At 33.9% G+C, this 14,115-nt stretch overlaps 1 protein-coding gene across 2 annotated transcripts in view; it reads left to right on the top strand.

Annotated features, from left to right (window-relative positions):
* Positions 1-12,722, top strand: part of LOC128175837 (endothelial PAS domain-containing protein 1-like) — a 38,259-nt gene extending 25,537 nt beyond the window's left edge. For both annotated transcript variants that reach the window (XM_052841684.1, XM_052841685.1), the window contains 4 exons: positions 2,378-2,565; positions 7,435-7,541; positions 8,063-8,207; positions 9,007-12,722. In XM_052841684.1, coding sequence (XP_052697644.1) covers positions 2,378-2,565; positions 7,435-7,541; positions 8,063-8,207; positions 9,007-10,483 — 1,917 coding nt within the window. In that variant the 3' untranslated portion in view covers positions 10,484-12,722. The remainder of the gene's footprint in view (positions 1-2,377; positions 2,566-7,434; positions 7,542-8,062; positions 8,208-9,006) is intronic.
* The last annotated feature ends 1,393 nt before the right edge of the window (positions 12,723-14,115 follow it).

Below are 14,115 nucleotides of genomic sequence, written 5' to 3'. Positions count from 1 at the left end.
TAGCTTTGTATAGGTTCACATCAGACTTTGTTCATATAGTTTCATGTTAGTAAGTGTTTCTACATATTTTTCTACATAGAAAAATTTAAAATGTTTTGTTGCAAATAAATAATTTGATGACTACTGTGGAATCATTAAATTTTCTGGGGGCCAATTTTCATGGATGGCTTAAATTTTACAGGTTCATGGGGACGTAATTTCGTGTATTCTTATATATCTACAAAAGGAAATATAACTTTATTACCCTAATTTATCAATTTGTGGAGGATGTTATTACGTGGATGAGAGGTACCAACGAATTCCACGAAAATTGAGCCGCCACGAAATCTAATGATTCCACAGTATTTGCGTTTGTATTTGTATGAATCAGTTTAGTCCTCATAATCTTTGAGAGGGGTTAGGGGTTTTCATTAATTTCATGTGAGAAAAAATAAAAAATAGTTCTATGATGATTGCAGTATCAGCATTTCATAAATATCCATACTGAAGCGAGCCTTTCAGTTCATAAGTGATGGAGACAATCTTAGCTATCAAACATATCAGGAAAGGACTATGTTGTTTGTCCTATGTAAGCACCATTTAGAAACTTTTAAGTGATACATTATTCATCATAAAGAACTATATATGAAAAGAGCTAAATTTGGCCCCCATTATTCGGCATTTTTTAAGTGTTTCGGGTACAATAAAATGTTAACTTATTTTTTAGAAGAGATGATATAAAATATATTTTTCATCTATTTATTTGCACTCACTGGCAGTATATGACGTCAGAAGTGACGCTATTTCTGTAAGTCAATCAAAATCAGCCAAAAAATGACATTTTTCTTATCTATTTACGAATGAGAAATACAGAGCGCATGCTTGAACAAGGAAAATTTTTTTGTTACTTATTAGTCTTGGATAGATACATCTCTGATTAAAATATTTTGTTTGTTCAAGCATGCACTCTATGTTTTCGGAAGGAAAACCTGCTTGAAAACAAGCAATTTTATGCTAAAAATGCAAAAATGGTGGGAAAAGGTTGTCTTTTCAATGTCATATTTCTTAATTGTGGACACTTGAACCAAAATGAATATTATGTAAACACATCACATACATATTTGTACTAAGAAAATAAAGAATTATAGTAAAATGATGATGTTCATTTTAGGGGGCCATTTTAGTCCCTTATCATATATGGTCCGTTATTTAATTCATAATTTACAAGTAATGTTTAATTTGATACATTATGTGCTATATTTGGTTTTGACTAATATCAGTGTATAGTTGAGTCAGGAGAGATTTAAATAGCAATGTTGACTTGAATGAAGAAATCAGAGACCAGTGTATTGGATATATTGCATACATTTTGTTTCTTACTCTGTCAGTTGTTAACTGAAATTTTAACTAAAAACCTATTATATTCATAGCAAATCATTAACATTTATATGAGAATGGAAACTGATAAATAAAGTGTTTATTAGATTGGGGGGGGGTGGGGGGGGGTAGATGTTTTAATTATTTTTCTTTTGAAGAAAATGTATGTATTTTTTCTTGAATTATTTTCTTTTAAATTAAGAATTAACATTACGACTACAAATCAGCAGTCCAAAATATTCTGTTGAGGTCAGTTTGTTTAAAAGATGGTTTGTGGTGAGAGTAGCCAGGTACATCGTTGGCAATGAAAGTGTAACTTAAAGTAGTTCTGTGACGTCACACTTTTTTGTAAACCTTTGAATTCTTTAAAAATTGTGCAAGATAGTTTTATTTATTTTATGTGAATATAATCACATGGATGTAATTAGAATTATTGGTAGGATAAAGATATTTTCGCACTCAATTTTATACTAAATTTCCAAATATTTATATATTTTATCTATGCAAAGGGGAAATAACCCTTTTTCTGACTTTTCTCTCAGTTGTATGTCTAAATGCTATAGTTTTCCTTATTCCAACGATTAATTTTAAAATATTTTTGTAATTTTAGTTTTCTGATAAAGTTGACATTAAAATTAAACAAGAAAAACAAATTTCTGCCTACAAGATTTTACTTTTAACAGAAAAAAATACATTTTTCTAATGCTAAAATATGCTTTAGTTTATGTTTATCTGGCATCTCAAAAAGTGGGATGACATGTATATTTTTTCTAACAATTGATGACATTTAAGTCTATTAAGTCGAAATCAGTTCGGTTTTTCAACTTTCCTCAGAGAATTTTACGAGTATGGAGCTACCTTAACCTTGTATTCTAATCGTATCATGCAAAGATTTTTCATATTTGAATGACTGATATTCTTCCCATCGAATCAACAGAATGCGAATGCACAAATTTTTTGTTTACAATAATGTTATACTTTTGCATTACATTTGCTGATGTAACTCTTTCTTCTTCTGCAGCTAATGCAATGTTCTGGACGATTGAAGATGCGAGCGACTGCTAGCCGTGCCAACAGTTACTCTGTGGACGGACTGATCTGCATTTGCCGGCCCATGCAGACCAACTCTGTGATGGAGATCCGTCTGGACGGCAGCATGTTCATCAGTCGCCACGACCTCGGCATGAAGTTCACATTCTGTGACCCAAGGTAGGTCAACCAAAATTTTTTTTAACATTAGGGTTTTATATCTTCAATTTTTTCTGTCAATTTCATCAATAGAGAGTGTACAGTTTAGACTGTGTGGATAGAGATTTGTGGATTATTTGATTTTTGGTTTAATCCCTATGAACATATTTCACTTGTTGAGCTGTTACATTTTGATCAAGTCAATACACTTAGGCATAGATATTCAGTAAATAGTGCCACATACTGTAGATCTTGTACCAAGGACTCTCTTAAGGTTCATCTTGGTGTATATGCCATTTGAACTGGATAAAAGTTGTTAATTAAAACTTACATTTACACTGAAAACTAAACAAATTTAACAATAGGAAAATGTTACAACTTGGTTAACTTTGGTGTGAGATTTACTAGTTGTCTAAAGTTTTCAAGGTGATATGTTGTTGGACTAATGCGATGTTGTGTCAAAATAAGCAAGCTATATGACTCTCTTTGAAGCAGTGCATTAAATACTGTGTTACATACAACTCTGGTTACCACTCGGATTTATCCCTGATTCTTGTGTCAGCCCTTGATACATCTTCTAGTGTAATATGTACCCTCACCAGAGCTGTGATAACAAATGAAATGACAAGATAAACTGTTTCAGTCGACAGTGATCTGATAGGGATCAGTCTCAAATGATTGTATTATTACACTGGCACCTATAGGGGGCACTAATGAGTGCAGAAGACAGACAGACTAGCAATGGCTAGTGCTAAGTCATAATTCATATCCTGATAACACCACAGGTCTCTCAGACATATAAAGATCTTGGTACAGCAGCTCCCAGCTCAGCTTCAGAGAATCGCTGATACATAAATATATTTACATTCCACATATTTTTTGCTTGTAAAGTGTGTTGAAAGCTAGTTATAACACTGTAATATATACAGGGTACTCGAAGGTTGATTTAAAATGACTAGTTTTATTATGACATAACGTTGAACACTGCAAACTGCATGTCACAAGCAAAAATCAAGCTTGCGGCTGTTACAGTGGCTCTTCCATTTATAAGAACTTACCCTTAGGATAAGATAGGAATTTTAAGGTATAAATCACATTTGCGGACAAAGGAAGAAGTTATAAAGATCGATGTAAATATAAGTTTTAAATAATTATTTTTAGAAAGATACAGTCTCATAACTGCAGCAATGTGTGCATACAAATATTCACTAAAGCGCAATACTCAATTTATATGCACACACCATTGCAGTTATTAATTTGTTGTGGACTCTTGTTGATTCAGGGTGTTTTTATTATATCTGTCCTCCTAACAAACTGGTATTTAAAATGATAATCGATAATTCATTTAGAAAATGTTAACTTGTCAAGAAAATTTAAATCTAACATTTTTTTAAGTTTATATACAGTTATAATTTTTCTGATACAACACTTTTAATTGATCCACCTTAAAAAGTAGCATGTTTTATATCACATGTTCCAAGTATCGTATTTGTGTTTGTTTGTGGAACTTAATTTTGTTTTCATCTTGTTTACGACTTTTCTTATTTTTACTGACGTACTCCTATGTAGAAAAACAGCCTTTTTAATATGGTATCCTTTCACCAGCCTTGGTTTGTGGAATCCGATTTCTGTACCCAAGAATATAAATTATAACCCCAAGTCTTGGAAGTCAGGCCCTGTTTTGTTATTCTCTCAGAGTATCGTGCTTTCTTCAGGGCGACTCCTTTTAAAGCAGTAGTCCAACAATTATGTGTACTTCATTAGGTGTTAAATGTCAACTTGGTACAGCAGTGCTATTTTCCTTAATGTATGTGGCATTTGATCCGGGTACGACAGCATTGTTGCCTCACCAGTCGTTTACATACATCAGTATGGTAATACTTGCTAAATGCACTGTATTTAATGGCTATTTTATCTTTGTATGTATTGTATTTTATTGTTAGGTGTTTCTACAATTTGAATAGATCATCTTATGATATAATACTTAATAAGATACGTTGAGAATATGCGCAACAACCCTGGATCAGGGCCCTATCAAATCAGGGTTCAGTGTTCGGAGGGAGATGTCAAAATTCAGAGTGTTGGTTTATAATTAGACATTATAGATATAAAAGACTCCCACACTTATCACCCCCCAATCTGGATTACTTTGTTTTCTCTGTCAGGATTTTAACCCTAAGTCCAGGGGTAGCACTGAAGTGTGAAATCACAAGTTATAATGTGAGAAAACAACATGAAATATGTCCCAGAAAAATTTCCGTTGACATTTGAATTGTTTAAGAGTGTATAATTGTTTGTATAAAACCAATTGTTACAGTATTAATAAATCAAAATAAATAATGATTAAGAACTACATATTGGGAGTGGGAATCAATTTTCTTTGACTTTTAAAAACCGAGACTCTTACTTTCCTACCCAGAGTGTTCTCATTTTGTAATAAAGGTTGTGGCACATTGGAATTATCTTTGAGATAATTTGTCTGATTGTTATGCTGCTTACAATGATATGCCCTCACTTATTATGCTGCTTACATTGATATGCCCTCACTTATTATGCTGCTTACATTGTAAAGTTTGTATTAACATGCTCTTGCTTATTTATGCTGTTTGTGTTAGCAATACTGACTATGCTGATGCTTCTAGAGATTTAGCTGCTTTACTTTGTGGTGCTTATGTTAGCTATGCTGCTTTACTTTGTGGTGCCTTTGTTAAATATGATGCTTTACTTTGTGGTCGTTTTGTTGGATATGCTGCTATGTAATGCTTTACTTTGTGGTGCTTGTGTTAGCAATGAAGTTTTACTTTGTGGTGCCCTTGTTAGATATGCTGCTTTGTGGTTGTTTTGTTGGATATGCTGCTTTATTTTGTGGTGCCTGTGTTAGATATGCTGCTTTATTTTGTGGTGCCCTTGTTAGATATGCTGCTTTATTTTGCGGCACCTGTGTTAGATATGCTGCTTTATTTTGTGGTGCCTGTGTTAGATATGCTGCTTTATTTTGTGGTGCCTGTGTAAGATATGCTGCTTTATTTTGTGGTGCCTGTGTTAGGTATGCTGCTTTATTTTGCGGCGCCTGTGTTAGGTATGCTGATTTACTTTGTGGTGCTTGTGTTAGATATGCTGCTTCATTTTGCGGCGCCTGTGTAAGGTATGCTGCTTTATTTTGTGGTGCCTGTGTTAGATATGCTGCTTATGTATAAGATATGCTGTTCTACTTTGTGGAGCTTGTATTTTTTGGCTGTTTAAACTAATGATGCCTATGCAAGATATAATGTGAAATTGCTTTACATGTGTGAGATATATGCTATTTTAATTTTTCAATGTTTGATACACTATCATAAATTTAAAACTAGATTACAAGCTGATTCCTTAACTGAATAAGCTACATTCTGTTACATTTGCTATCTAGACAAGCTTCTATGAACTGAACATACTGGTATGTATTTATGTATGCATATAATACCTTTAAAAAGAATCAACATTTCATGAAACACCTAAGAGATTTCTGCCAGTAGTGAAATTTGAGACAAAATAGAATTTTCCCCATCCTGAATTTCATTACCAAAGTTGATTAACACTGGATTATGTGTCTCATTTACATTATTGAGAAGTGACATTGTAGGATTATGAAACAGTACATTCAGACCCATTTCTTTTAAATGGACTGGTGGACAGAGAGCTCATTGACCTCCTAAAATGATGGACATTTCACTGACCTGCTCACAATTGGTTTACAAAAATAAAACTTGACACTTTTTTACATTTGAAATAAATTTATTTGCTTTTCATCAACCCAGATGGAGTTATGCGATAATGGTTTTTTAAAAATCCCAAAAAATATTTCTTTCGAAATACCCTTTTCGAACTGAAAAGATCATAATGGTAGGTCTCAAATAATGGAATTATGTTCAAATTTCATCATAAAAGTATGAGATATCATAAATTAATGTTCTCTTTTTGAAGATATGAAAATCTGCTGTAGATTAATTTCATAAAAAGCTGTACAACTAGTGACTTTTTGAATGCAGTCTTGTTAACATGTCGAGGAGGCCAGATTATATAACATAGATTCCCTCTTGGTCTATTATGTGCATAGAATAATTTTATGAAGAAAAAGTGAAATTTAAGACCATATTAATGTGCATTTAATATGAAACTATTCATTAGATTCTTTTTTTTTAAAAAGGTATTTTGTAAAATAGATAAAAGAATGAAAAAGAAGAAACAAGAGAAAGAATTTATGCAATAATAGAAAGAAAAAAGAAAGAAATAGAGAAGCCGTAGGAGTCGTCATATTCATTTGGAATGAGCTTGAAATCTGAAACACAAATAGTCCTTTCATTAGCAGCATCTCATGCTGTTGGCTGTTTACAGGGACCTTGAAAAACAGTCACTTGCACTAGTTGTATGGGGTACTCTCTGTTTTACTTATCTCTGAATTAGTAGTGAAATAGGAACAGCCCTCAGACACTGGATCCGTATTTCTTTGAAATTCTAAATATTGCTGACAGATCATGAATGGTAAGCAAGTATAAGTAGATGATACTAGACAAGACATGGCTTTAATGGTCGTCACATTTCAGCCATCAAGTATTTAAATTTTGGAGATTTATCATGAGGCTTGATAAAATCAATTGTATATCAAATAACTAATACATTTTAATCCGGCAACTTTAATGAGTGTCTGTGACAGTTATCTGACAAACTGATGTGTGCGCTATGATGTGTTACAAAGTCCGGCCTTCCATTGTGTTTTGTGGGGTGGTAAGAAAACACCCTTCTGTCATCACAGCCCAGCATCTTATATACACTCTCACTCCACACTCGCGGTCATTTAATTCTCACGCAGCAAGTCCAACAAAGAGTTCACAGCTCGACCTTTTATTTTTACAGGATTGCTACTTTAATTGGATATGACCCCGAGGAGGTGATTGGGAAGACAGCATATCAGTTTCATAATCCACTCGATGCCAAATTAGTTGGAGACTGCCACCAAAAATGTGAGCATTGTCTTATTTGCTTTAAATTATTTCTTCTTTTTTTTCAAATCAAACCTACAGAATCTTACTTGCATTAAAAAAAGTATTTTAAGGTGGACTTTTCCTTAATTATAAAAAGGATTTTAACAGTTTAAAATTTAAGGTTTATTATCTATTTAGTGAGCTAATTATTGTAAAGATATTTTAAGTTATAATTGATAAAAGAAGTATATATTTATTAAATTCAGTTAGTTTATATTTCTTCTCCCTCCTGATTGGCTGGATCTTCTTACAATGGAAATTATAATGAATAGAAATCTCTGCAATCTGATTGGCTGTTCAGCCAGTTTCACATCTACATTATTACTTTATTATTATAAGTAGTTATATTATATGGTTTATCTACATACTGCTTTCCATTTGTAAATTTCCATGCATTTGTAAGATATTAAAAAAATTTCTTTGATAGTTTGGTGTTTTATATTTAAATTTATTGTTTTTTATAAGAATTATTTGTCTTACAATGTTTTATTTTATTTCAGTAATTGTGAAAGGTTCATCAGTGAGTAATTACTATCGCTTTATTGGGAAAAATTGCCAGTGGGTTTGGATGCAAACAAGAGCAACCATAATTTACAACACCAGTAATGTTCCACAGTACATAGTCTGCATGAATTACATCATCAGGTCAGTTGGTCAATCTATTTTGTTTATCAAATCTTATAATAATTATTCTTTACTATTATTGTAATTCACTTTCTCAAAGAAAAGATAAATCAAATATGAAGTACATTTTATCACTTCATTTTATTTTCAAAGAAAGTGAAAAGTCAACAGGGAATATTTTTTTCAGTAGAATAAACAGACAGTAAAACCTCACTTTTACAATCAGGGATATTGCGAATCCATGATTATAATGTAGATTTTTGGAGTCCCCAGCAATATCCTAAACAATTCTTTTTTAAATTTCTATTTATTACATATTGTGATATGAAATTATGGATAAAAAGAGTTGGATTTTTTTTTTGTCATGTAAACTTCAAGAATAACACAATTTATCTTTTATAATTTTATAATGAATTTAATTTCAAAGGTCCCAATTATTGAAATAAAAAATTGACTGTAATTTTTTAAGCTTTCTAAGACCCAAAATTTATGATATTTGAATTTTAAAAAATGTAATTATCCAATGAAGGTGTATACATTTTTACTTTATAATTAAATGCAAAAATATAGTGAGGATTATCCTCATACTTCTGCTATAATTGAGTTTTTCTATAGACCAAATTCAAAAAAGAAAAGAATCTATTTTCAATTTTAAAAATGAAATTATTTATATAAAATAGCAAGATTGTATTTTGTTCCATTAAAATGAAACCAACATCTGTGCTTTTTTAGATAAATTGAATTTATATTTTGTGTTTGCTTTGATAAAACTAACTGACTTATTAGCATGATGATAATGACTTTATGTTTTTGTTCACAGTGAGGAGGAAGGGGAACAGTTCCTCAGGATGCAGCAGGGTCACACTCTACAGTCTCTGGACGGGGTTCAGGCCATAGAACCAGTCAAAAGCTCCAAGTCGGAGGACCAGCACAGTGACAATGGCTACTGGAGCAGTAACAGTCCCTACTCAAGTCACCACCCCAGCCCGGGCTCCACAGACGGACCCACCGCAGGATCCACAGAAAATCTGTCAACTGGGAACGAGTTTCCAACTGGAGTGTTCCAACAAGTCGTGGACACGATCAACTCGCACAGCAGCCCTCCAGAGGAAGTGCTGAAAATCCTGGAAGAGATTGAAAAAGAAGGGCGAAAGCGTTCACCAGGAAATACTACTCCATATTCCAAAACCTTTACTGCATGTGCTATGGACACTGTGACACCGGGAAATCAAACCCCATCCTACCAAAACCTTCTGGACAGTGAGCCACATTCCATAAAAAGTAACCATATAGCTAACCTTCCAACAACATCAGAACACAATGCAATTTGTGAAAATAATTCCACAGTTCCAACCCATGGTTTAATGAATGTCCAAATCGCTGCCCTTAATTCGACAGACTTTGCACCTGGCTGTGCTGTGACAGAGGCCTTACCCCAGGAGATAACAGACTTCTGTATGCAGTACTGTAACTCTCTGGCAGACCAGCAAGCCCAACAAGTCCTCTCAGAACTTGGTCAAAATAGTTTCGGGGCAGAGTTTGAACAATTCGAAAGTGAGAGTGAAATGAATGGTATGAACCACTGTGACCTGACTTTGAACACTCCAGAGTCAATGAATGGACATGTGTCAGTGTCTAACACTGGCACCATGTTGAACTTACCACAGGCAATGACCTCCACTGCATCAGTGCCCCCACCTCCACAGTACCCCCTCCATGTTGGGAACCACATTGCAGTGCCCAGTACCACCACTGGCTCCTATCAATACCCGATGTCGCCCGAGTCCTGGATCTCCTCCCCTAGCTCCTATGTCTCTCACCAATCCCCTATGTCGTCTGCTTGTTCACCAATGTCTTCTGTCTGTTCACCAATGCATGCCACTTCACCGTACCCCTGCAGTCCGCACATGCAGGAAGTGTCCGGCTTTATCAGCTCCGTAGTAACAAGTGCACCTTCAAACATTCCACTCTCAAACGGCAACTTGATGTCACCAGGCTCTCAAACAAATGGAATAATATCTCCAGCATACATGGGTCAACCTCTCCCCTCTCCTAGGATGGTCAATCGACAGAATTCTCCTCCAACTCAGAGACAAACAAGGGATACTAACATGACTGAGTTAGAAAAAGTGCTGCGTGGGTGTTCCTCGAATGCTAGCATATTTACCACAAAAAACAACTGTAAGGAATCCCAGAATTCCACGCTTCTACAGAAGATGTTGACTGGTCAGTTAACTGGAGAGTCCTACCGTGCAATGGAGAAACAAAGAAAGAAGACACGTCATTATCCATTTTGAGTTTTCTGTCTTAGGTCATAGAGTTGTTGTTATTCATGTGTTCAATGATGCTTCTGTGTCAACACAAACAAATGGCTTCTCCTGTTGTAACATTGACTGAAAACTAAATCTTGCATGGCGAATGAAGCTTTCATTTTGGTTGTTCTTGTAAAACTAAAGAATTAAATTGGCTCTTATTGTTTGCTGGTAAATGGTTAATCCTTGTGTGTTCACTGTGTTGGTAATGCTGTGTTTCATCATTTCCTAAAATAATCTTAAACTACACAGCAACTACCAGTATATTTTTCTGTTAGCTGTTAGTTAAACTCAGTCTTGGACAACTTTTATTTGCCAAGCAATAATTTTATTCACAGCAATATAACAATACAAGAGTCATTGTCTGCACACTAGAGGAGGCCTGAACCTGTGAGGGGGCTTAACTCTGTTGTAGTGTACATCAATTATAGTTTGTTTTGGGACCTGCTCCCTGACTTATGGATTCTCCTTGTACATATGATATGATCTCAATACACAGGTTTTGGGCGTGACTAAGTGCATGTGCATGCTTTGTACAATTCCTTAACTTTGTTAATGGAATTTGAACATAATATTTTTACAGTATGTGTGCAAAAATGATTTTAATGAAAATATAGATTGTATATTTTAATATAAACTACCTGTTGGCCTGTGATTTATTTTCCATACCCTCTATGGCACAAATTGTTGACATTCATGTTAGAGAATTTACAATATTTCATCAGATATATTTTAACATTTACCTCACTGTATAAACACATTTGTTTTTCATTTTTCCACTTTGCACACAAAGACTAGAGTTGTACCTATATTGTTTTATTGGGTAGGGCTTTTGTGATAGATATAATATTATTGAACAGAAAATATACACGCTTCATTATGCAGCACCAGCAATATGTAGACTGTCTGATCAACAATTGAGCTACTAATGGGGGAATTTAGTAAATTTGTTTACTTAAAACACCAGTTGTTTATTATATTGATTTGATTTCTTATTACCCTAATTAAATAATCTGTAGATTGAATGGAGCCATAATGAAGAGCTTTGTGATTTATAATACTCTTCTTAGTTCTAGTTTTGTTGTTAAAGAACTATTCCCATTGGTTGCTGGACTCCGTGACTTTTTATTTTGTAAAATGGCTAACAGAAAAAGTATTTTGTGTTTTGAGATTATTCTTTAAAGAGCTTGATACTCTGGTGATCCTCAGATTTTCTTGTTAAGTTTTATTTTTTGAAATAAGATTCCTGCTGCTGAATAAAATGGGACATCTTGTGAATTCATTCTTATTGTATATATACTAATACATAATGCAATATTTCATGAACATATTTCATATTTACCATTGTATATTTTTTACATTATATATTCAATACATATTTATGTATATTCATGTACGTACTCATAAAAAGGCTGTGTTTTCTGACTGTTATTTTTTATCATAAATCATTTGTATACCTATTTTTACTGAGTAGAAAAGCACTCAAAATTGACGTGTCATGGTCTTTATTTCTATTCAAACTTTTAAAAAAAATTCAAGATGATTGTTATTTATTTTTAACACTGATGACAATAACATCATATTCCATATAAAGGTCCCTAGTGACACTATTTATAGTAACACCTGTACCATCTATAATATTCCACTAAATGGTGTCACCTAGTTGTTTCATGCCTCAATAAATACCGTTTTATGTTTCTTAGACACACCCCCTGTAAATATCAGTATTTTTCATTTCTTAGTCATCAAGACAACATATTTTGAACCTCAGTGACCCTTATACTAACTAAAGAGTAAATGTGGAGAATTTGAAATGTTTAAAACAATGTTCTTGATGGGGAAATTGTCGATCTTTATAACAAAATCATGTCCATTACAGAGAAAAAAATGACAACATTTTTATGGACAGGAGTACGGGGTGATGGAAGAACTGTTTCTGTGTTGTCTGTCACCCCCTGTCCCTGGAGTTTCTGTGTGGGTCTTAGAGGGAGTCTGTGTGAGTCTTAGAGGGAGAGGTTGTACTCTGTGGTTAGTGCTTGTTCTGTTCACACCTTCTTTTTTTTGTTGCTCGTGTTTGACTTTTTATGACAATCGGTTGGCAACCTCTGCTAGTGCCTGGCTTTATATCATTCCCTTGTAGGCTCAGATGTTCTAACTTGTTTTATGGTACTTCACCTGGACATTAATGTGATTATTTTTGTGATTAAAATTAGAAGAAAACTTACATTGTTGTTTTTTTACTTTATAAGGAGTATAATACAATGTTGGGTTTAATGGTGGATTCCAGTTCGTATGTAATTTAAACCGCTCTTACTGACAAATTTTTACATTTACATGTATATTTATCAAATAATGCAAAATGCCGTAAATCTGTCGGTAGTTCCATTCATTTGGAAACAAGTTAACCATCTCTGAAATGCATGAAACGAATGCTCGTTTTTAAATTCATGTCATATTTAATGACTGTGAAAGTATCACCCCCTTAAGTATGTCATACCTGGGTCAAGCTTCAAATGAGATGAATCAGCTGTTTCTCTCTGATTTACGTCGTGTCCTTCAGAAGAAAAAAACGACACAGCTGGCTACAAGGCCACGAGATAAAGGTCGGGCAAAACGGGTAAATTACTTCCATTTCTCTTTTCTAGGACATTTAAATTGTTAACACTCGAATGACCATCTCCCGGCCCACCAGGGACTTTGGATGGAATGGGGAGGAGTTTTTCGATTGCATGAATACAATAGTTATGTAACCAAATATAATGTACATTCAGGTATCTGAATAGGACTTTTCGTGTGTTTGAAAGCATATGCTGGTATGAATAGAAGTTCGTTCGACATTCGTCTCATTTACTTTATCCTCCAGGCACGTAGCATCGGGGTGGGGGGGGGGGGCTAATATGGTCGATTATCTGCCCCTAATATTAACCAATTTTTAATTGGTATTGTATCAAAATCAAATCTTCATTAAACTTTTGGATTAGTCTGGCCCCCCCACTTTCAAAAATGATGCTACGTGCCTGTCCTCGGTATTAGCGGTAAAGCAATATCAGCAGTTCTTTTGTGGGAAACCTTTTTGTAACTCTGCAATTACTTCCGCACGCTTACACAGCTAAACAAAGTTATTGAAAAAAAGTTCATATCTCTTTCATTTTACAGAAAATTTCATTAACACCTGTAAGGGGGCTGGGGGTAAGATAAGATTCTTAATTCTATCAACATTAATTAATTGCACTGTTGATGTGGAGAAAAATTGCATAATGAAGCTTAGAACTCTCGTCAGCCTGTTGAGGAAAATGTGCAATGCTTTCGCAAATCGGGTACCCATTTCTCTTGTACCAGCATTGTTTAATAATAAAGGAAACGTTTCACTCTTGGTAGTTGTTGAAAACATCTAGAAATCGTCAAAATATTCTTTGGCCACCACGATTCAGCAATGAAAAATTTACTCAAATAAAGGAGGCAATTTCTTTCCAGAAAATCGTAGCTCAAATTATTTTTAATTCGTATAGACTAATGAAACACCGTTTATCAATATATTTGATATAATTATAATTAAACGGAATGTTTATATGTTTCTCTCATTTTATATTTTTTCTTTGAGTGCAAGGGCCATTAAT

This window comes from Crassostrea angulata, chromosome 3 (genome assembly GCF_025612915.1).
Source record: "Crassostrea angulata isolate pt1a10 chromosome 3, ASM2561291v2, whole genome shotgun sequence".
Lineage (NCBI taxonomy): Eukaryota > Metazoa > Mollusca > Bivalvia > Ostreida > Ostreidae > Magallana > Magallana angulata.
Note: the sequence above shows the minus strand (reverse complement) of the source record. Positions and strands in the feature narration are given on the sequence as shown.